This window comes from Mustela nivalis (genome assembly GCF_964662115.1).
Source record: "Mustela nivalis genome assembly, chromosome: 9".
In the NCBI taxonomy this organism is placed as follows: Eukaryota; Metazoa; Chordata; class Mammalia; order Carnivora; family Mustelidae; genus Mustela; species Mustela nivalis.
In genome coordinates, this window is record NC_139028.1 from 44,455,849 (window position 1) to 44,480,712 (window position 24,864).

A 24,864-nucleotide genomic window follows, 5' to 3' on the forward strand; every position below is an offset into this window, starting at 1 on the left:
TAACACATTTACACTGCTGCCAGGGCTCTCCTATCCTCAGCCGGTGGGCTACAATGGTTCTCTGACCTAACTAGCCAAGAATTACCATTTCTGTTTCAGGAATCAGGTGATTTTTTGAAGGAACTCAGGGACACTCAGGAAGGTTTATGTGTAATCACACGCCCACAGTCAGCAGCAGAGGAAGAAGCCTGCAGGGGTGGGGGTGGGGAGGCCCTGCCTGCCTGTGCAGTGTTCCCTCCACTAACAACCCCACGGAGCCAGCGACTCCCAGGGCCATCGCGGACAGCTGGGCATTAGACCCAAAAGGGCGAGGAAGGCCAAAGGCTTCAGTAACTGGATGACCGTCTGGGCTCCTCCTCGAGACAGAGGTGAGTTACCGCCTCAGAGAACAGAAAGCTGAAAAGCAATACCTCACAGCTCTGTAGAAATCCAGGCTTCACTCTTCTCACCCTGGGCAGGAACTGGAGGCCCCAATTCCCTCCAGCTCTCCCACCGTCACTCTGGGGCTCCGCCACGCGACACACCTCTCCGGGGTCTGTGCCTGCTCCCGGGGCTCCCTCAGTGGGGCTACTGTGGGCTGTTTGCCCTCATGCAGACATTCACAGCCGAGCACTAGGAACTGACCCCCAGGGGTTATTCTCCACACGAGTCCGTAGGGTCTCTCCAGGTGTGAGCGCGTTGTGGCACCCAGAGGACACACCTGTGCCCACATGGGTTGGCACTGCTCTTGCTCCAAGTTCCTGGGGGGAGCCCCCGGAGGGACAATTGCTGGGGGCTTCTCTCTGCCTGAGTAATGAAGGTGAAAGCCCTCGAGACCTTACAGAGTACCCCCATGCCCTCCACCCCAAGAGGCCTACAACATGGCCCCTAAAACGTGGCACCAACTACATGATGGAGCTGCATCCTGTGTTTACTCCTCACCTGGTTCGGGTCCCACCCTCCCAAAGGGCTCAACAACAGCCCCCAGTAAGCCCAGTTTCGGGGACATTCCTCTGAGATTTGAGGGTCTCCCCCACTTGAAATGACCCTAAACTGTGATAAATCACAAACAACTGTGAATGAAATGCCCATGTAATCTATGGGCCCACAGCCAATGCAGGGGGCAGGGAGGCAGCGGGAGCCCTGACGGTGGGACGCACGGCCCCTCAAGTCGGGGCGCGGGGAGGGGACAAGACCATGTGCAGGTAGTCCCCAGCAGTTGGGGAAGAGCACTCCCTCATTCAGACAAGAAGATGCTTTACCAGCATTCCTTTGTCGATTATCAAGCATTTGGAGTTCATTTTTATTTTTAAAAGATTCTATTTATTAGAGAGAGATTGTGAGAGAGAGATCACGAGCAGGGGGAGGGGCAGAGGGAGAAGCAAACTCCTACTGATCAGAGAGCCTGACCTGGGACTCGATCCCAGGACCCCAGGATCATGACCGGAGCCGAAGGCAGACACTCAACCGACTTGAGACCCCAGGCGCCCCTAAACTCATTTTCAAAGGGGAGGAAGTGGTTGTGTGGAAGTCCACAGAAAGGAAGCAAAGCAGCAGAGGGAATAACTGACAACAGCAAGTTTCAAAGCAAAAGAAACCAGGCTTCGGGTCATATCAGACCCCAGGGAACATGTGGCCCCATAGCTCCTGGCGAGTGTGACTGGGGATCCACCAGCACACCTCACAGAGCCTTGCTTCTTCGCCTGCACGATGAGGCTACTAACAGTTCCTGCTGGGCCCCTGGGGAAGGTGGGACCTGACCCAGGTTGAGGGTCGGAGGCGGCCCCATCGTCCAGTCAGGCCCATGTTTAACAAGGACGAAATCTCCTCAGGCCCATCACACACATGCGTGGGCAAGAGAGCACAGCACCCTTCCTGGGGACCCTGCAGCTCCCCACCCGCTGTATCAGATGCACCGTGGGCTGACCTTACCTCTCAGCTGCTGCAGTGGCCGCGGCGTTCATGGCGAAGTGCCGGATGGTACTCTCCTCCAGGTACTTCTGCTCCCATTTGGTCATGTCGGCCTCCAGGGCCAGGATGCGCTCCTCCTTCTCCCTCACGAGTTCCATGAGGGCTGGGGCGTTATACTCCGGCATGCCTGGTGGCTGGCCGTTTCCATGTTTCTGAGAAGCAAGATAAATAATGCATCTTGAGGCGGGAATGGGGCAGACCGTGTACAGAGGGTGTGCGGACCCCACAGCACAGTCCCACTCTGTCCTCATGCTCTCGCTCCCTCTCTTACGGGGATGATGTCGACCCTCCAGATCCTACCGCCAAGGATGATCACCGTCCAAATTCCTCCACCCCGAATCCTCATGCACCTTATCTTGATGTTAGAGGGGAGACAACGCAGCTTCTGGGAGGTGGAATGAATTGTCCAGTTCCTCTTAGCTACTCAGTGGTAGCTCACAGAGGACGGACTGTCTGTTCCACTGAGGGCCCCAGAAGCAAATTAGCTACTACCTAAGAAAGGCTTTTATCAACCTTAAAGGGCTAACCAAAATAAAGTGCTACCAGAAACCTGTGAAAGTCAAGCTCATTTTCAGCCCCTTCTTTCCATCTGGGTCTGGAAGATAGGAAATAAAGCAGTTGTGTTATTTGGAACTGCTCACGAGTAAGGATACGGATGTTTTGGATTTCTTCCCTTTGAACACAGGTCTATTATCTCCTCTAAATAGTATGACATGCATGTTTTGAGGTTCTGCCTTTAGAAGAGAAGGATTTCCCCCCATTACTCCATGTCCTGAAACGGACATTGCCCTCAAGTTTTCCAGCGACCACAAATTGTAAACACAGAGCTGGGTGCAAAGTGTGGGGTACCTGAATGCTTTACCCAGAACCACATCCATTAACTGGAACAACAGCTCAGCACATGAGCTGTACTCACAGACTCTGATCCTACCAGACAGACCAGAGCAAATGGGCCCAGGGGCTTTCTCTAGCCTGTAGGTTTCTGTTCCATTTTTTAAAGCTTTAATTACAGCTATTCTAGAGTCTGGTCTAGTACCAAACACTTAAGCAAGAATAGAGCAGAAAGCACGCAAATGTCCTCATCAACCTGTACAGAAACCCACTGACTCCATCTGGCCAGGCGCTGACCTCAGGCAGGGGGACAAATGAACCAGTCCATTGAGATGAGAAGCTCCCCTGCTGTTAGGAAGTTAGGAAGTTTCCAAGAAAAAGACCCCATGGCCTGGCTAGGCTGCCATCTGTGCCCGTCATCTTCTGTGTCACCCCCATGTGATGTCATGTCAGCTGGCTGATTTCTGCAAAATCCTCTCGGCCTCAAATGAGATCATGGCATCCCTCCACAGAACCCCTGAGTCAGGTCATTAAGAGTTACTCAAATAAAAGCACAAGTTTCAGGATTCAGTAACACAAAGAGAGCATGGTCTAATGGATAAGGATGCTGGTCAGAGAAACAGGTTGAGAGGGCAGGCAGGCCAGCTTCTGCCGCCCACTCAGCTCGTCCACAAGTATCTACTCACCACGTGCCTCCTGCTAGCATTACCACAGCAAACAGTACAGACTCAATCTCCTGTCCTTCATGTTTTCACTAATGATGGATGTCCTAATCTGCTAATGACCTTGGGCTGGTCTCTCAACTGCCCTGTGCCTCATCTTCCTCTTTGAGAATGTTCCCCCTCTCTTCTCTCTTCTACTTCACAGGACTCCTGTGGTAGTAAGATGTAAAAATTATCTTGAGCTCTTTGTAAGAAAGAGAAGACAGTGAATTCTTAAATGTGTTCATTTCCCTTCCTCTTCTCTTCATCTCTAAGCTTCCAACAATGCTAAGTATGATTTCACTTCTGTGGTGGCGGGAGATCCCTTATAACAAGGGTAATGGAGTTGAGTCTGGTTTCACAGCTCTCAAAAGAGGAGATCCAAGGATAAGTCATCTGACTCTAGGATGTGGGTTGGCACATTAACTGGGAAAAGAATATTCCCTTTTGCTCTAAGGATTGAGATGTGCTCTTTTTGTTGGCCAAAGTCTCGTGAGTACCCCTCAGATGCCAGCGAGATAGCAGGCACCAGAGAAGCCTACCTTGTAGATGGGAAGGTCAAGTTCTCATTAACCGAGAAAAACTCAAAGGTGGGCCTTTAAATACCAGGGTGCACAGCATAGGCTAGATGGCTCAGAAGTCCAGAGACAGACTCATCCTTCCTACAAGCTCGCAAATAAGCCGAGATGGCGGGAGGCCAGGTAGGTTCCTTAATTTTCTGGGCAATCTCACTAACACCTCCTTCCTTCATCAAGTACACACACCCAGAGCAAAATGTGTGTGCCTGCCATGAGAAAGAGCTGAGCTGGCCCGAACAGATGCTTTCAAGTGTTTTCAAGTATTCCAACCACAACCACTATGTTCTATCCAGTGATAATTCCGCGGAGCCCTGCCTTGCATTTCCCTGATTCCCAACTTCGAGCACACCCGTCAGCAGCTGCGCAGGGGGCTTTGCCCACTGCATTGGCTGCTGACACACAAGCCCCAGGCGCTCTCGGGAGCCAGGAGTCTTTGGCCAGTGTATTATGGAGTCTAAACCAGCGGCAGAGTTTTCCTCGCTGAGGAACACATGGACCCGAGCTTGGCTGTGGGACTCTAAGCTCATCAGAAGCTAGGTTACACCGACAGCTGTGACTGGCAGAAAGAAGGGAAGGAGGTTGTGGCCAATATTATGTCCTAGGGAGAGCCCTGAACTCCTTCCTCTCCTTTACCTAGAAAACTCACTGATGACCACACCCGACTCATTTCACCCTTTTACTAGCTCCCACATGTAATCCCACCAGGACACCAAGAGCCTTCCGGCTGGCCCCCCGGACTTCCACAGTCTCCCCTCCAGACCCTCCTGAGGCCACGAGATGGCTCTTTTTCTGACCTGCTGTATATTCCTCTCCAGCTTAGAAAGTTCCCGGTCATTGGCTCTCTGCTGGCCACAGGAACAAATACAATCTCTCAACCTGACTGGATGCCTTCCACCAGCCTGCTTCTGATGCCTCAGCGCTATGCGTTTTCCCCCAGCTAGCCGCTGCCAGCCACCCGAATGCGCCGCTTCATACCTCTCTCCCCTATGCAAAATCCTCCACTACCTCTGACGTTCGTCCCCCAGAATGTCCAACAAACTCATCTTTCAAAGTCCTACCCAAATGTCCTCCCCAGCTGCATTCCCCTGTGCCCAGCCCCCCAGGGGTCAGCACTTTCTCTCTTTTAAGGACTTTTGTCCCAGCAATGAGGGGACCACCTGGTTCCTTTTCTCCATGGGCCACGATGTTGGTCTGCTGGGGACAGAAGCTCTCTGTCCCCTCTGAGTCCACAATGCACAGTGCACAACCTAAACCACAGCATGGTGCTGGAGGAATGGTCGCCCCCGGCCTCACCTGCTGGGTCCTCAGCGCATCCAGCTCTCTCTCCAGCCAGGTCCGCAGTCTCCGTTCCATCTGCTCCCGCTTCTCACATGCAGACTGCAGCTGGCTCAGGGCCTGCTGGAGCTTTTCCACCTTCTCCACATAGGCTTGCTTCTCTCGTAACTGAGCAGAGGACAGTGAAGACGAGCAGAGAACTCAGACCGGCAGTTCTCAAAGCTGAGGTGGAGGTGGGTGTGAGGGGTCAGATTAGCTGGGGATTGTGTTTGAACTACAAGTGGATGGCCCTTACCTAATGCCATCTCTCCGCCGTGCTGGGACAGAAAGGACTGACCCAAACAACACCAGTTACACCTAGAACAAATGGGATGCTTGGAATGAGAAACCCCTACCAGGGCACCTGCTTTCAGCCATGGGTCCAGCTCTAAGCTCCCTCCTTGGTGATTACTTAATCCTGTCAACATCTGCAGACATGGGAAATGAAGTTGGTAAAGAGTTTTTAAGCCCACAAGAAAAAGCTTATTTTATAATGTTAAGGAAAAAACCCCAAATAAAAAATCACATACATGCTCACAGCTCTGCCTGCCTATCATCAAAAACCTGGGAAAAAAGACTGGAAAGGAAGACTTTAAAAGCATCACCCATATTTATCTGTATGGCACAATAAGAATTTCTCATCTTCCTTATTTTCTTCTGAAGTTTCAAATCTTCTATAGTAACTGTAAATTACTATCATGGAGAAATTGTAGGTATATGTACACACTTGTGATAAAGATAAAATTTCCTATTGTAGATACGTGTGGAGTATCTTTCTTCACAAGAGTTCTGGGCCCTTTATAGGGGAGTAGTGGACAGCCCCGGACAGACAGGAAGGGCACAATGAACACCCCCCACCCACCACCACAACTGAGGAGATGGAGACTGAGGTAAAAAGGATTTATGGAAATATCACATCAGGCACGGATTTAGAATCACAATGCACAACGTCAACTCTCACTCCCAGACTTTGTTTTCCTCCAGTTAGGAGCCTGGCTCGCGTCCATAAATCCCAGGCCCCTTTCTAACTTCCTGGGAATCAACTTGTGCCAAACGTTGACTCGATCTGGTCATGCATGAGAAGACACCAGATGGTAGCTCCTGTCTGCACCTGGGTATGCTGAGGCTTTTCAGGGAATCCAGATCCTGAGCTCGGCCCGCGATCACACTGGCAGGCTGGAACATGCTAGTGACTGAAGAGCCTGCTGCCAACGGTGGCTTCTCACTTCGAAGGCTGCACTGCAGGTGCTATGCCTATATCCTGGCCACAGCCACTGGAAAAGGATGGAGAGACCTCTGACCTTTGGGGGCTGGGGAGCAGCAGCAAACTCAAAGCCTGCTCTAAACCTGCTCTTGGCAACATTTTCCATCTACCCCATCCATCCACTGTGCTTCTGAGGGCTTGATTCAGTTGGATAGACATCTGAGAACCTACTAACTGCAGGCTTCTGTGCTAGAAGCCGGTTCAGCTGAGAAAACATTCTGTGAGTCCCCTTCATATACTGCTTGCCCTATCCTACACTGTCCAGTTTTCTGGGCATGTGGCTGTTAGAACAGAAGGGCCATGAGATCTGTGCCTTTCGGTCCCTGCTGGGCCAAGGTCCACCGTGTTCCCCCAGTGCCTGCAACAGTACCCGGCATCCAGTAGGTACTCAAAAAATATTTGTTGAATGGAGAACTTTTACTTCTCATAAACTCCAAGATCCTCAAAGGCATGGCTCTGTCTCATTCGCTTTTGTCTCAGCCTTTGGTCTAGCAAGGAGTGTACTGGAATGGGGAGGACTAAGAATAATAGTTCACATTAGCCAACGTTTTTTCAAGTTCCTCCATGCCCAGCATTGTGCTTTATATGCAAAGATCTCACTGAATCCTCCGGTATCAGTAAAGGGACTGCTCTTGGGTCGTCTCCAGCTAAGAGAGAGAACTAAAGAGCTTACATGACTTGCTCAAGGTCACACATGGGCCACATTCCAGGGTCAGGATTCGAATTCACTGTAGTCTGGCCCTGGAGTCAGGGTAAGCACTTGGGATGAGCTCTCTGAACTGAATTCAGACCCCTCAAAAGAAATGTGAATAAGATCACGGAGTGACAGTGGAAGTCCAGAGAGAGACGCTGGAGAAGCTACACGCAATCAAAGATTTCTAGAACAACAAGAACATCCACGGTAGTGACTATAAAAACAAAACAAAAACTGCCTTTAGGAAGCTCCCAATTAACTTGTACTTCATTAGAAATATTAAATTTACGAGATTTTTAAAATTGTAATTTTCCTTGGCTCCACACATGGTGATGGCGCTTGAGTCATTTCAGTCATAACCATAATGAAGAGTGCTGGCCTCCTGGCCTCAGAGCAGACCTTGCGTCCTTTAGGGATTAAGGTCGCTTTCTGCACCAAATATACATCCTAGTTAATGGGTCCCACAGTGGTAACTGGGAATCCTCTGGGGCTATTGCTTGGGTCCTCATGCTAGACTTAAAATGCAGGTCCTGTACTGGACTGTGGGTTTAAAAGGCTTCTAGCGGAGAAGACCCTTGTTGACTTAGCAACATTCCCATTCGGTTGCTTGCACCATGACTGAATTTGCCGGGACCCCTGAGTTAGCCAGTGTCAGGAGAGGCCTTCTGAAGGAGCCGCTTTTCATTTTCGACAACAGCTGGATGAGTAGCAACACTGTCTGCTGCGCCCCAACACCGATGGCAGTACTGTGTGGATACCTCCCTTAGACCTCTTCCAGACTTCGAGTCTCCACTTTCGGCAGTGGCTCTGCCCAGCTCAGGCCCCGTATCCTGGGGGGCTGGCTGGCGTGGGGGCCAGAGGTGCAGGCTGCTGTCCTCCTGCCTAGGCTGCTCCTCCTTTCCTGCTGCCGTGTCTGCGGCCCACACCCCCCAGCCTGACCCTCAGAAATGGTCGATCGACGTCCACCGTCGGGATTCCTGGCAAAGTCGGCCTCACAAAATGCCAGCTAAGGGATTGATTTCTTCAGAAACCACCAAATCCAGAATGCTTGAGAGGGATCACACGTTCCCGGACCAGGGGATTCACTGCCCAGCTGAGCCAAGTTCTGGAAACTGGAGACCGCTTTGCTGAATGCCACACCAACTCTACCCTACTGGAAGACTTCTGCTTTTTTTTAATGCAATCAAGAGCCCAAAGATGGAGCAAATAAACTATTTTTAGAAAACGAAAACAAAAAATAAAAACTGTTAGTCTCTTTTCTCTACAGGTACCAGTGGTTTACAGTCCTTCCATTTGTTTCCAGCCCTGGCCGCTTGCCCACCCCTGGTCTGCAGGCCGGGATTTGGGGGGGAAAGTGAGCTCCTTTACGGCTGCCGTTCACACTTGGCCTGGCTCTGGGCTGGATAAACTCTGCTGGCATTTATTTTGATTTGGGAGGCCTGCTGCATCCCTCCCCGTGACTCAAAGCCTTGGAGCTGGCTCCATTGAGGGGTGCCGGTTGGGTAAGGCAACAGAGGCCCTTTGGGCTCTGCCCCCAACCCCATCTCACCTCCTCCTCCAGCTTGATGACCCTGGCCTGGGCGTTGCTCAGAGCCTGGTCCAGGATCTCAATGTGTCTCCGGTGGTCCTCACTCGCGGTCCGCACTGCCGCTAACTCCATTTCCAACTTCTCCTTCTCCTTCAAGAATTCTTTGTCTAGAAGGGAGACAAGAACAAAACTACCTCTATTAGAAAGCACTCACCCTCTGGGCTCATGGCCAGTCTACATCTGGCAGGGATTAGAAATAAAAAGGCACGCAGAGCGCGGAGGGTTGAATTACTGCTTTTGCTCCCTCTTAATAGCGATGATGTGTGAGGTAAGGATTTACTCAAAAACCTCAGTAACTCTAGACACATTACAGGTCACAGTTCCAGAGGCGAAAGGGACACCCCATTTTCTCCATAACTCACTTCTGTACATTTGTTTTCACACTTCATATAAACCTTGTACCTAGGATTTCATTTTATGCTCCCAACCTCCCCTGCTTCCGTTTTCAGAACCCATAATGAAAGGGCAACCAGGACTAACAATACTAATATTCCCATTCACAGAATCCTGAGGCCAGACAGCAGAGGGGAGCTCCAACCCAGGCCTCCAATCCGGAGCTGAATCCTCTTCCCATATGACCTGCCCCTCCCCCCACCACCACATCTTTTCCTAGTTCTGCTCAAGAGTGGAAAGGGTATTACTTTGGATTTAGGGACATGCTCTTGGTTTAGGAAATGGCTTTCCTCCTGTTGCACGACCGTGTAACTGATGGCAATCATGGTCCCTTCGTATGTGGAGAGCAAAGGCTGCCCGACATTCGGTGGCTTCCACACAGCCTTCCTGCTGACTAACTACCACCTCAGTTGAAGCAGGGATGACCAACGGTGTCATGGGGTCAGTATTATTTATCAGATATTATTCCTGTTAACAAAATCAACACATTTTTAAAATAAATCAGAATATTTAGTCATGTTGTTTATAACACGGAAAAGACATGAATGGACTCGATGTACAAGACTTCACATCCTACAAGACACTGTGTTGCAGTCACTGAAATTAAATAAGACAACAGGGGTGCCTGTTGTCGGCTAAGCGTCCAACTCTTGCTTTCAGCTCAGGTCACGTTCTCAGGGTTTTGGGATCGAGCCCTACGTTGGGCTCCATGCTCGGCACGGAGTCCACTTGAACTCCTTTCTCTTCCGCTCCATCTGCCCCTCCCAGATAAGTAAATAAAATCTTAAAAATAAATGTATGAATAAATAAACAAGAGGATGCTAGTGGCATGAAAAAAAAAAAACCTCATTACTGAAAAAAAAATTGGTTACGTAAACTGTGTGCACACTATTCCATAGTTGTCAAAAACAAGGCACACAATGACAACAGTGGCACAGCAGGAGTTAGAGGTTGATTCCTACGGGGGCCCACGCCACTCAGATGCCTCTGACGGGTTACATGGATTCTGCGGTGCCCACACCACAGCACAGAAAACCACCGTCTAGAAGCTCCAGCAGCGCGTGCCAGTGGTTTCCTTCACTCATATTTCCTCATAGAGTCACCCCTGAATTTAACCAAGAGTTATCAAACATGAAGGACCAGCCCTGTGGGCACTGAAGCGAAGGAATGAATGCTGTCCTTCAAGGAGCAGGAAACATGCTTTTGAATACTGGGCTTGAGAACAAAAAAGGCACTTTAAGCCTGCAAATACCCACTAACAAACTCGCAATTTTCGAGCCGGAAGGGATCACAGGAAATATCCCCCTCCAGTCCCACCCCTGTTGCTTTATGAGTTAGAATAGGAAAGCCCAGGAGCGAAGGCACTTGTCCAAGGTCCCCCTGCCAGCTGGCGCGGAGCCAGGGCCAGAATCCGGGTCCCTGATGTTCAGGTACAATGTCCTTCCTGCTGGCCTGCCCCGCCCCTGCATTGTGAGGTCCCATGGACAGGATCTGTGTGCAAAAGCAACAGCATCAAAACTGACAGACTGAGAAGCCTTGCATGGATAAGGAGCACATGTATTGCCTGGAAACCATGGTATCCCCGGAAACAAAAGGAGGCCACCAAGATCCTAACACTGAACACAGAATCACTTTCAGGCTATTTGTGTGTCTCGCTGCAATCCCCTACCTCTCCCTTTCAGTGGCGTTTGAGATGCCACCTCTGAAACTTCGTCATCCGTGCAGAATGGCCACGTGAGAGGCCTCAACAGATGGGTCAGCAGCAGTTTGCGGGCTCTGCGCCACCACCCATAGCCCTGAGTGACCCGGAGCACTTCACGGTGCAGAGTCAAGGACACTAGAGCACAAGCCCCACGGGTCTGGACAACATCTCAGCAGGCATGGTGCACAGGGGCCTTGTCCAGGATCTGGAGGGCACCCAGGCACTCAGCATGCTTGAGAACCAGCCACTAAGGTTTGCAGTTTCTATCTGCTTATCAGCCTAAGCAAAGAAGTTATTCTCTGTCTTGAGGGCAGCCAAGGACACAATGATTTTGACCAGAAGAGAGCAAAATGATAGACCTGAGCTCAAGACCAGAGGCACGATCAGGGCTTCTCGAGTTTTGCAAACTGATGGTCACAATTACTGCTGTGTCACAAGGACAACTATTTAGATTTCTGAATTAAACATCCCTTGACTCCAACATGTAAGCGTGTGCACACGCACACACACTCACCCTGGATTCCAGCATTTGCTATTTCCTTGCTATCATACTGTGGCTAAAGCATTCACCTCGACCTCAGAAAGAACAGGATTCAAACCCTAAGTTCACCACTTTCTGGCTATGAGGTCTCAGGCGTGGTTCACCGGAGACTCCACTTCCTCATCTCATCAAATCTCCTCATGAGAAAGCAGCTACATCACAGAGCTGCCTGATGGCCCTATTAATGGAGAGGAGATACACAAAGCCTAAAGACCTGACTAACCTCGAGTCTGTTTTGGTCATTATTGACTCTCCGAGCCTAGAACCACCGCTAGCTCAATACTGTTGCATGAATGGATGATTTTCTACCAGGCCAAGTTCATGGCCGAGTGTTTAATACATGGTAGTTCTTGTTAGCTGCTAGGTATTTTCTGACAGCGTTTGCTACACAGCTGCCACTCTGCCACTGAGGCCACCACTCATCAGACATCTGGGACAGACCACGGATGCCCCCAGTTCCCTCCTCTGCTCAGGCTCCCTGAACCTCACATCGTACACCGCGACACAAAGACGTGTCTATTGAACGAAGACTCCATGAGGTCTGAACTGAAATTCACGGGTGGAAACACCTCTGTGACGAGTTTGGAAATTACCTCGGCCTTCAGGGTGCAGCCACCACACTTAGCATCACTCACACTGGCTCAGAAGTTTGTGTCCACGGAGAGGAAGTAGTGCTCTCCACAGCAAAGTTGTACTAACAGTGTTCATGGCAATAGCAACAGTAACAAAACCCACTCAAGTTTGCTGAATGACTACTTTGTTCCAAGAGTAGTGTCTTTGTTCCTTTTAATTATTCCCTTTCTTCTCAGTTTGCTGGGTGAGGTAGGCACCACTCGTATTTCCATCTTCCTGCTGAGGCAAATGACCCTGGGGCTGAGTGACAGGCACACACAAGTGGGAGTGCCGGATCAGTGGAGAGAGAGAACGTGTCTCCGTGCCTCTCTGGTCACATTCATGAGCACGGCACTCTGTGCCTTTAAGGTAAGGATCACAACAGTCCCTGCTTGAAAGATGCGCACGGTGAATGCCCAGGTAGTGTCAACTGTGAAGATGGTCCTTGCTGGCGTTCCTAAAAGCATGATCCATTATAGGGTGTCAAGATGAATAGGTCATGGCGTGCCGCTCTCAGTCGGGCAGGAAGAGAGCACGGACACATGCAGAGGCCACGTGATGAGTCGCTCGGAGATGCCTGTGTGGGTGCTGTGAGAACACAGAGGACGTTTCACGGAGGGCTAGCATGTAAGGGGGAGTGGCCATCCTGGCGGTGAGCCTGTGGGCAGGGGGGCTGTGGTCCTGGAGACACAGACTGGAGGAGATGCCAAGGGAGAGTCCCAGGGGTGAAATCACTGCCTAAGAAGGTCCCTTCAGCTTATTATGAGCTAAGCCCCTTTGGGAAATGTCAAGAAAGACCAGCCTCACGCTGAATTTCTGGTTGGGCTCCAATGTATATACTGAGAATTCCTAGAACAGGCAAGTTGACACCAGAGAACTCTTGCCCAGAATGTTCTGTTTACTCAGTGGATATGAATTACCCTGAACTGCGTGGAGCAGGGGGTTGTTGAGCCGATGGCTCTGATCCCATTTCCACAGAGGATGTCTGCTCATACACTGTTTACTCTGGAAACCACAGAGGTGGCACGGCTTCGCAGCCAGGCCGACCTGGCTGGCTTCCGGCACCTTTGCACAGCGGCTCACCTTGGACCTGAGAGACATGCCGGGTCCAAGGTCACACACTACTGCGTGTGACTGACAGGAGGTTTAGAACCACCAGACAAGAGAGAACAACAGCAAGAGTGGACACCTTAGTGGGGGCTTCCCATGTCCAGAGCCTTAGAACCTCATTCTGCTCCTCACAACGACTCCGTGTGACAACTGAGAAAAGCAGAGTGAAGTGAGCTAGGACCCTTGTGTGGGTCACACAGCTGTCTCTGTCCCGCAGAAAGGGCGAGAGTGGGTGAAAAGAAGAGCAGGAGGCTCCCTTTCCGTCCTACCTTCTCCCCTGCCAGTTCCAGGGGATGTCCAGAGTGGCCAGTCTGGGGACACGGTTTCTACACGTAGGCTCCGAGCACCAGGCCAGACTGCCCGGCTGAACCACAGAGTGGTGGGCCCCAGCCACCTCTGCTGAGGCGTCCTGGGGACAGAGACCATGTGTGGGGTCGGACTTGGTGGGAGGAGGTGTCGGGGCCCCGGGGGCCGCACTGCTAGTTTCCAGTGCAGCACCCCAACCTCTGGCTGGAGTTCATGAGGGAGCAAAGCTGTGACCTGGCTCTTCTCAAGCAGGTATCAATTCCTAGGCTTTTCTTGAGATAATGGGTTTTTGAGGAGGTTTTCCCGGAGCTGCATGTAACTAGAGGGATGGGGGTCCAGCTGCTGCCACCTTGACCAAGGGCTGACTAATTTACTAGAATGCGTGGAAGGTGAAAGATAGGTCTTCTCTTTCCTCTTCTCTCCTTTTAGCAAGAACCACGGTTTAACCCATTTACTCGCAGGTTCTTTGGGGATTTAGATCACACTCATCATTGGTGTGTGATGTGTGTGTAGACATCAACACAGACCAAGCTAACTCTGTTGAAGTCCAAAATCCCATGTGCTCACATAGCAATGCACAACTAGCCCATTTGGGCACCTGGTTTTGTGCAATAATTTCCCTGGGGCACTTCTCAAGGAACATTCTCACTGTCTTGGATGTGGCAAGAGGGAGTGGTGGTGACAGAGTCAAGGGAAGACGAGGCAGGCACAATCCAACACTCCTCTCTGAAACACCAATGACCAGAAGTCTCGTTCTGACCAATGAGACTGATTTTAGGAGTCCAGTCTCTGGACCGCCCTGAGTAGAGATAATGTGAAGGATGTTACCAGAGAACAAGCTGTAGACTGCAGGAGTCAGAGGAGATGGGACTGACAGTGGCCAGGCCCTCCGTGTACCCCAGCAGAGGCCCCACGTCCAGCACTAGTGTGAGACAGCTTGTGCAAGGCATGAGCCTCCTCACGGGATCTCCACAGAGCAGACAACTTCCACGAAGTCGGCTAACACTCCGTTTAGAAGAACAATAGCTACAAGCCTCTATCCACAGGGCTAATCTGATAAGCAGCCAGGAGTGTACTACAAAGTCCCCCTCATCTGCCCTCATCTGCGCTCCCCATCTGAAGGACTCCAACCTGAGGCACCGTGTATGCAAGCCAGGCCAGCTAGCGTCTCTCGTCTGGGAACCTGCAAGTGGGAGCCAGGGAGAGGTGTGAGGCTGACCTGGACGGTAACCCAGGTCTTCCACTAGCAGCCATATTCTAGCATGTTCTTTGGAGAAACAGAGAAAGCCATACTGTAAAGAGTGAAGACTCAAGCAGGGAGATAGGGAAAGGTGGGCGAGAGTCCAGGCTACGTTACTAGGAGGGAGGAAAACAGCCATGCAGACAGACACAGACCCCTAAACACAACCCTGTCTTGATTCTCACAGACAGCCCGGGGCCCCTAGACCTCACGAGGTCTGCCTGCACTCGCTGCCTGGCTGCTCCCTCACACCTTATGTTCTCAGAAAACAGTCCTCTTCTCCGGCCCTAAGCTAGCTCAGGCAGATTTTTCTTTTCATAATGAAAGATCACTAAGACACTCAGTCCTCTTTCTTTATACATCTACTCCTTCTCCACCAAGAAAAATCTTGGCAGTTGGTAATGCCTCAGAAGGACGTGCCCAATGCTGTCAGCTCTGGTAACCAGAACCTTCTCTGTGCTGCTGATGAAACTCTTGTGAAAAGATGTCCAAATAATTATCTGCCATATTCTCTCCCTAAAATTTCTTCTCCTGTCTCTTCTTCCTTAGGGATGCTTTGGCTCTGAGCTCCCCGGCACCGTGTCTTGTAACACTGGACAGATGTTAGGCAGGACTCTGTCCCAAGGGCCAGCTACACACTGTGAAGTAAATGAAGTCCCCCATTGACACTAAGAGAAACTCTGTGTGTGTGTGTGTGTGTGTGTGTGACTACAGAGACAATAGGACCTATATCATTTAGCTCACTGCACATTATGCAGGTTCTTTGTGCCTCAAAGTTATTCTTACGTGGGGCGCCTGGGTGGCTCAGTGGGTTGGGTCTCTGCCTTCGGCTTGGGTTATGGTCTCACGGTCCTGAGATCGAGTCCCACATCGGGCTCTCTGCTCAGAGGGGAGCCTGCTTCCCCCTGGCCCCTCAGCCTGCCTCGCTGCCTACTTGTGATCTCTCTCTCTCTCTCAAATAAACAAATAACCTTAAAAAAAATGATATTTTTACACTGGAGTGCACTCTGGGCCTCTGCCCTCACCTGCTCACCTCAGTTTCAGCATCAAACCAATGAACCTAGAAAGAGACCCCCCCAAATATAATCCAGACAGGTCACTGTTTACATCAGAGAAGAGTCAGCTACTGACACGAGGCTTATTTGATGTGAAAGAGGAGAGATGATCGACCTTCAAAGCCACACTCAATAATTCAGACACAAGAAAAGTAATACACTACAACGCTGACCCCAAATGCTGTTTTTTTTTTTTTTTCTTTTTTGAACCTGTCATTCAATAATCTTCTGGTTTCCATTGTTTCTTTTGGAAAGTCAATCTTTTTTTTTTTTAATTTTTTTAAATTTTTTATAAACATATATTTTTATCCCCAGGGGTACAGGTCTGTGATGGGATTGGGAGGGAGACAAACCATAAGTGACTCCCAAATGCTGTTTGTTTAGCTTTTTGCTGTCTTTAAGGTTTCTCAGGTACGGCAGATTGTGATTTCTGGAAAGGGTCTGCAGCTCCAGCCCTCCGAGGAGCCAAGAGCAGGTTGCCATGGTTCCGCCGGCGACTGGAGACAGAGGTTGTGAGTGGGTGGCTAAGTAGGCCTATTAACAAACACGGGGACACTCCAGTGGGGGCTTGTTCTACATGGCTCAGAGAGTGAACTGTTTTTTGTTTTTTTTTTTTTTTATCTTTTTTTTTTTTTTTTTTTTTTAGAGATTTTTTATTTATTTAACAGAGAGATCACAAGCAGGCAGAGAGGCAGACAGAGAGAGAGGAGGAAGCAGGCTCCCTGCTGAGCAGAGAGCCCGATGCGGGGCTCGATCCCAGGACCCTGAGATCATGACCTGAGCCGAAGGCAGTGGCTTAACCCACTGAGCCACCCAGGCGCCCCGAGAGTGAACTGTTTTTAAAGGAATTCTCAAGGACGAAAATTAAGAACAGGAGTTCTTTTTTTTAAAAAAAGATTTTATATATTTATTTGACAGAGAAAGATCACAAGTAGGCAGAGAAGCAGGCGGAGAGGAAGAAGCAGGCTCCCCGCTGAGCAGAGAACCTGATGCGGGACTCGATCCCAGGACCCTGAGATCATGACCTGAGCCAAAGGCAGAGGCTTAACCCGCTGAGCCACCCAGGCGCCCCAAGAACAGGAGTTCTAACCCAACTGTTTTGTAGAGACTTGGCAGAGAAAGGAGGGGAGGGGAAAGAAGGGATGTGGGGGGTGCTGAGTAGGAGGAAAGGGGTTCTGCAGAAGGCACCCTCCTCTCCTGGTCTCAACCAGAAATCTTTTCAGCTTAAATTTAGAATTTCCTTCTAATTTAAAAAGAAAATAAACTGTCTCTTTTTCATGGTACTAAGGCAGCAAGAAGACCCTAAAATGTGAAACGGTTTTCAAGACCCACCCTGCAAGTTTTTCTGATTCCTTTGATAAAACAGATCTCTCCTGCATGGGAGAGCCTGAACTCATATATGTTGTTGAGGGGGCAGCAGGTGGGGCGAGCTGTCCGATGAGTCCTTACCATCCTCTGCCTTGTATGCCACATATAGTGGCCCGTGTCTGCCTGTGTGAACCTTCCTACTGAGTGTACTTCATACTACCTCTGTAGGATGTTAAGAATCTAAGACAATGAATCTTGGAACACTGAAAAAATGAAATTAAATTGAAAAAAACAAAATCAAAATCAAAATATCAATATTTAAAAAAAAAAAAAGAATCTAAGACCATGGAAGTGTTTCATAGGGGAACAGCTATGGCAGGATTAGGAAACAGCTTACCAAGGAAGAGGATACTACTGATACGTGAGTGAATTCTAACACAGTCTTTAAAATAAAACTTGAAAGTGATAGCTTCAGGAGCGCCTGGGTGGCTCAATCAGTAAAGTATCTGCCTTCAGCTCTGGTCATGATCTTGGGGTCCTGGGATTGAGCCCTGCATCAGGCTCCCTGCTCAGCAGGGAGCTTGCTTCTCTGTCTCTCCCCCAGCTCATGCTCTCTCTCTCACAATAAATAAATAAAAATCTTAAAAAAGAATTTTTTTAAACAATAGCTTCAGGTCCTTATCACTAGAAAGCTACAAAACCTACCAGGAAATATTCTAGTCATCTAATAAACGGAAATAATACATTTTGGTCTTAACGTCCTTATATTTTCATTATATCACAAAATGCAGATTTTGTTATATAGAACATATAACTTATATTTTATATAAGTTATCCATGGCTCGTTAATATCCAGGCCTCAATGTGAGTTTGTTGCACCCAAAGTAAACTACCTTAGCTATATGGGAGAAATACCTGAATACCAGTAGTTCTCCTCAATATAATTTTCTATAAATATAGTTCTTTTGAATACAATATAATCTCTTAAAATAAAATTTTATCTAATTTGGTTTTCGTATTGCATTTTCATGCTGGAAACTGTACTAACACATTCAGGTACGATTCATAGGTGTTGGTTTGTTTGTTTTGTTTTTTAACCTACCTCAATTTATGACCTCTGCAGCTTGCTAACTTGCTGGACTGAGCAGACACCCATGCATCCGCTCAGGCTCCCAAGGTACAGCTCAACCTCCCACTTTATTATTGGTTTGTTTGTATTTTTACTTGAAATAAAAATGAACTGCTATTTCCCTCTCACTGCTGACAGGAAGATAACCAAGCAATGAACAGTGCCCCAGAAATATAGGACGGACAGGGCATTTGGTTTGACTGTAGACATGTCCGTGACTCGATTTTAAACCACCCTTTCCCCATCAGAGAAGAGAAGACTGTTTCTCTATTTTTGTCTTTTCTTAATATAAAAAGATAAACCATGGACACTTCTATTTCCAGGTATGGCCCAGCAGATAGTGTGGTTCCCAGTTTAGAAAACGACCATAAGACCCAGGCATAATACAGAGAGCAGGGACATGAAGATACACAGGGGGAGGGGGGAGGCTAGGAAAGGGCCACGGGATCTACACGGGCTATACCTTGACTATGGTGGTTGCTACGTTGCCTCACACATCATACACCCCAAATGTGTAAAAAAAAAAAAAAATATATATATATATATATACATATATACATATACATATATATATATGTATATATATATATATACCCTTTATATATCTATATCTGTTTTGATTAAGACATTAAGGCATTATTAGCACCACGCTCTAACCAACTGAGCTAAGATGTATAAATAAAAAGTTATGACTTTCAAATGGGCCCTTTGGATGGCAGTTAAGTTTTAACACCAGCACCTGGCTCAGAGTGACATTTATGCTGGGAAAGCTGTTCTACCTAGGAAACAGTCATTCTAGGACTGACTGAGAACAAAGAAATATGAGGCCCGCAGTTGCGTCTTCTGCCTCCTTCGACTTCTGTAACACCTCCCTCCCATTATCATTTTTGTAACTTGCTTCGAACCAATCCATTTCTTTCTCTTCTTTCTACCAAACCACAGTCTTTGTAAGCAAAAAGAAAATTAGTAACAGATGCAAGCTTATTTTTAATGGTCTAAGACCAAATTTTCTGGACTTAAAACAAACATTTTGTCCTCTCAAAGTCCTCGAATTCCATTAAGATCCAGCTGTATGCTCTCACTACAATTCGTGAACCAAAAATAGTTTCAAAAATGAATTGTAAAGGAACCGTACCGCAGAATTACTCATTGTATTCTTCTTAATTTTTATTTTTCACCATCTCAAGAACAAAACGTTTAATTTCACGGATATTTTGAGAAAACTATTTTTTTAGACTCTGAGCTCTATTCTGGTCTCAACAATTTTTTGTTTTGTATTTGAAGTGAGATACTGGATTACCCAACAAGGCCTTCTGTTACAATTGGCCAGGGTTCAAAGACAGATATAGAAGTCAGAAGCACAGAATATTAATTCCAATCGTTAGAACTCACTTGAGAAGACGCAAAGACATTATTATGGAGTCACAGTGCTGGGCTAAATAATTTGCAACCAAATAACACTTCCAGGAAGGAATTACTTACACCCACCCTACTATCCCAGATTCTTCTTGAGATAAAAATATGAAATCATTCATCAGCCCAAGAATCAAAAGAGATAGCCTTTGGAGAGGGGAAGGAAAAAAGAAATAGGGGTGCCTGGGTGGCTCAATGGGTTAAGCGTCTGCCTTCAGCTCAGGTCATGATCTCAGGGTCCAGGGATCGAGCCTTGCATCAGGCTCTTTGCTCAGCGGGGAGCCCACTTCCCCCTCTCTGCCTATTTGTGATCTCTGTCAAATAAATAAATAAAATCTTTGGGGCGCCTGGGTGGCTCAGTGGGTTAAGCCTCTGCCTTCAGCTCAGGTCATGATCCCAGGGTCCTGGGATCGAGCCCCGAATCAGACTCTCTGCTCAGTGGGGAGCCTGCTTCCCTCTCTCTGCCTGCCTCTCTGCCTACTTGTGATCTCTATCAAATAAATAAAAAAATAAAAATAAAATATTTATTTAAAAAAAATGTAAAAAAGGAAGTTCCAACTCTCATCGCAGCTTAGCCATTAAACACTGATGGGACCTTGGGGAAACCACTGGATCATTCTGGGCTGCAGTTGTTTCGTTAGTAAAACATGCAGGTTACTCTGAAAAAGTTCTATGATCATTGGGAGTCCACCACTGTCCCCGCTCACATTAAAAGTTCTCTCCACCTCCTGATACACAAGAAGGGCCTCCCCTCGCCAGCTTAGTACGTGCCTGGGCTCCAGACTCAGAATGACCTGCATTCAAAACCTGTCTGCTCCACTCGCCACCTTGTATGACCATGGACAAGTGACTCAGCCTTCCCATGCCTCCGAGTCCTTGTCTATACAGTATTTTTGATACCGACCTCATGGGTTGTTGGTACCTATAGAGGCTATAGGTACCACTTGGAGGATGGTAAGCGTTCTGCTAATGTTGGCAGCTGTTACTGTTCATCAATGACCACAGCCAGGCTAGCCTGAAGCACGACCTCAAGGACAGATCCAAAGGAGCAAACTGCAGTTCTGCCAGAGGATAAGCTTTTTTAAAAAAATATTTTATTTATTTATCTGACAGAGAGAGAGATCACAAGTAGGCAGAGAGGCAGGCAGAGAGGGAAGCAGGGAGCCTGCTGAGCAGAGAGCCCGATGTGGGCCTTGATCCCAAGGCACTGAGATCATAACCTGAGCCGAAGGCAGAGGTTTAACCCACTGAACCACCCAGGCCCCCAAAGATAAGCTTTAAACCATCAGCTCAGCAGCTTCTGACGACACTGTCTTTTACAGCGACAATGAGATGGCCTTCTAATGAGCTCCAGTTCAGAGCACACATGCATTTCTGGGGACCGCATCTGTGACCTTCAAGGTCCTCTCCAAGATCTGCAGACCTCACCTCACAGAAGGCTGCTTACGGCAGGAATTTCTAGCATTAGTGCCAGACCTCACCATCCAGGACCACCAGCCCCCTCTCCCTCATTAGCAAATTCTGGATCCTCACTGGGAGCTAAGTCTGGTGACTGCATTTCTACACGTCTCAGTGCATCTAAAATGATGACAATCATGCTCCCTTGATTAGGGATGAAGTAAAAGAGGAACAACAGTGACAATGACATCTTGGTTTCTAAATTAGGGCAATTCACAAAGTAAGATGTAGGGGCTACTGCAGGAGAGCTTTCTTTTCCATCCTCCTACTGAGGTTCCTGCTTTTTCTCTCCTTCCGTGACTAGTAGCTGCCATGGAGGTCAGCACCCTCTGGCCTGCAGACCAAATCCCACAGGCTGATTCTGTCAATCAAGTGTCACTGGCACTCAGCCACTGGCATATGGAGCGACTACAGCAGCTTTCAGGCTAGAGGGACAGACAGGAGCAGGGACAGCCCCCAAGCCTAAAATTCTTTACCATCTGGCCCTTTATAGAAAGAGTTTGCTGACCTGTGGCCTAAAACACAGTTAGCTCAGAGTAGACAGTAGACAGTACCTATTTGATTAAATGACAATCATCATGATTGTATTCAATATTCAATAAATACTTATTAAATGACTCTAAGGGCCAGGCACTGTATCAGGTTCTGGAAATACAAAGACCTGGAACTGCAGTGGTGAGGAGAACAGACGGGGCCCCAAGCCTCATGCTATGTACGGTTTCGTGAAGAACACAGAACACAACCACCTGAACAGTTATTTATGTGTAACTGTGAATGAGCCTTTACAAGGAGAAAAGTCCCCAGTGTCAGGGGACGATATAAAAGGAAGACTTCGCTGGCAATTTCCATTTAATGTGAATGGAGACCTGGAATCCTGGATCTCCTGGTTCTGAACCATCAAGGAAAGTGAGGGTCTCCTGACGGCACACGAAAGGCAGACTTCAGCACTGATTTCCATTTCGTGCTTACTCTATCCATCCATCCATCCATCCATCCATCCATCCATCCATCCACCAAGGTCTTAGTCCAAGAAACAGGGATCCTAATAAAGTCATGGACATTTGCTCTTTCCATCCCCTCACTGGAATGCCAAGCGTCAGCTGTCAGAGGCCAGCGTCAACACATGATCAAGAGACAGTTCTTCAACCAGCTCTGGTTCTCAAAGCTCGGAAAATCAGCCTACATTGAATGATGTTAATTTTCACACTTGGGGAGATTCTGCTGAACACAAACAGATGCTCCGCAGCCTGGGTGTGCTTTGCCAGTTGTTGTGTAGGTTTGAAGTTTCTCAGGAAGGCCTGTCAAGGCTGATCAAGTGGCTTAAGCACACACATGCGCTGCTTTCCAAATTCAGCAAGGCTCCATGAGCTAGAGGGCCTTCTTTGGGAACATGGCCCACTGCCCCACCCCAGAAACGGGCAGGTCCTGCCAGAGAAGGTGAGCGGAGGAAGGCCGCAAGGAGCAGGAAGAAGTACTGCAGAATGAATGCACTGTATCAAGTCTCAGCCTTTCCTATCCCTGGTTATCCCTCCCAGCCCTGTTGGTTGAAGTTGAATCAGATAGATGCCATTTCTTTAGAAGAAAGGGAGGTACAGAGAGATGAAGCATCTGTCTTCACCTCACTGAGTACCTTCGTGAAAGGCCAGGATTTAGAAGATGTAGCCACTGATCCAACATTATTTGCTTGAGACTGTGCCTCAAAACCTTTAATATTTAGGACTGCACAGTCCTATTAAACATAGGGGCCATCTTTAAGAAAACCAGTTAATTTAGGGCAAGAAAATTCTCTTAAGTGAAACTGCCTTGGCAGGCTTCATGGTCTTTTCCCTTCACCCAGACACGCATCTGTGGTGTCTGGAATGGTCTACGGATTGGTCAGCATGAGTATCTGGCTATTTGCTACAAAAACCTTCAAATACCATGGCCAACTCTAATCTCCAACACAACCACAGGGGAGTAAAAGCAAAGGAGTCAGTGGAACCAAAGTCAGCTCTATTAATATAAAATTTCAGGAAAGACACTATTAAATATAGTGTCCTTACTAGTAAAGGACTTCTCTTTCTTCAGTATCTTTCTACTTTAAAAAAAAAAAAAAAAAAAAAAAAGGGAGGGAAGGCAAAAAAGGGAATTTGAGCATTTTTTTAAAAAAAGATTTTTATTTATTTAAGAGAGAGAGTGTGTGTGTGCAGGAGCAGAGAAAAGAGCAGAGGGAGAGATAAAGGGAGATTATCTCAAGCAGGTTCCCCGCTGAATGTGGAGCCTGATGTAGGACTCGATCTCACAACCCTGATAGTACCACCTGGGCCACAACCAAGAGTCTCATGCTCAACTGACTGAGCCACTCTGGCAGCCCCTGAGCATTTTTTTTTTTTTAAAGATTTTATTTATTTATTTGACAGACAGAGATCACAGGTAGGCAGAGAGGCAGGCAGAGAGAGAGAGGAGGAAGCAGGCTCCCCGCTAAGGAGAGAGCCCGATGCGGGGCTCGATCCCAGGACCCTGAGATCATGACCTGAGCGGAAGGCAGAGGCTTTAACCCACTGAGCCACTCAGGCACCCCCCACCTGAGCATTTTTAAGTTGCTTCTATTCTGACAGTTCTTTTACTAATTTGCCTAACGTCTTAAAGTAACTGAGGATAACCCGTGTTCTCTCCAAATATGACTGGGAGATACTGAGCTAAAGAGCACATTTTGATACTGATGCTGCAGAAGGAGAATTTCCAGCCTATTGTTACAAGGATTTTTCCACTTTTATTCCTTCCCTCAATACACATTTACTGAGCGTCAATTACATAAAAAGGTTCCAGGGCTTTTAGTGAGGGTTGGGGGTGGGTACTGGGACTATCGGTGAAGAATGTCTACGGTTCTCCCACCTAGAGGAGGGGATCCATGCAAAGAAATCACAGCCACAGGGAACGCAGGTGAAGTAAGTGCTGTAGTAGGCTCCTCTCCAAGTTGGGAGAAGCTGTAAGCACGGGCAGGACCTGAGGAAAAATAACTACTTCTCTCCTGTCCTTCCTAATGAAGCCCAATGGAAACCCACCATGTGATGTCATGACACGCAGCGAGGAGTTAGAACAATCTCCTTGCACTCTATGTGGGTCAACGGAACCAGTGTTTATGTCACTGAAACTTCTGTTTTGTGTTTCACGCAAGCCCTTCCAGGAACCACAAACACCAGAGAAAGGCTCTTGCAGGAAATTGAATCAGTCTCTTTCATATTCTATGAGAGAAAATCAAAGTACCTCAAACAGGATCAAGAGTAAGAGGACGATTACAAGACACACGGAAAATGGCAAATTGCTGTAATTTTAAAAATAGGTTGGTCGCAGGGGCGCCTGAGTGGCTCAGTGGGTTAAGCTGCTGCCTTCGGCTCGGGTCATGATCTCGGGGTCCTGGGATCATGTCCCGCGTCGGGCTCTCAGCTCAGCGAAGAGCCTGCTTCCTTCTCCCTCTCTCTCTGCCTGCCTCTCTGCCTACTTGTGATCTATGTCTGTCAAATGAATAAATTAAAAAAAAAAAAAAACCTTAAAAAAAATAGGTTGGTCACAGACATGTTTTTGTATCAATTTCCAAACCCACCGAGAATTACAAGAGAAATCAAACCCATATGGTTCTGACTTCTTTACGGCCATTACTCAACAACTTAGACAAATAACTGAATGTCCAAAACATC

The 24,864-nt window shown here is 48.1% G+C and overlaps 1 protein-coding gene across 5 annotated transcripts in view; it reads right to left on the reverse strand.

Annotated features, from left to right (window-relative positions):
- Window positions 1-24,864, reverse strand: part of AMOTL1 (angiomotin like 1) — a 92,784-nt gene that overhangs the window by 13,697 nt on the left and 54,223 nt on the right. For all 5 annotated transcript variants that reach the window (XM_082684080.1, XM_082684081.1, XM_082684079.1 and 2 more), the window contains 3 exons: window positions 8,882-9,027; window positions 5,354-5,503; window positions 1,912-2,102 (listed from right to left, as the gene is read on the reverse strand). In XM_082684080.1, the coding sequence (XP_082540206.1) occupies window positions 1,912-2,102; window positions 5,354-5,503; window positions 8,882-9,027 (487 nt within the window). The remainder of the gene's footprint in view (window positions 1-1,911; window positions 2,103-5,353; window positions 5,504-8,881; window positions 9,028-24,864) is intronic.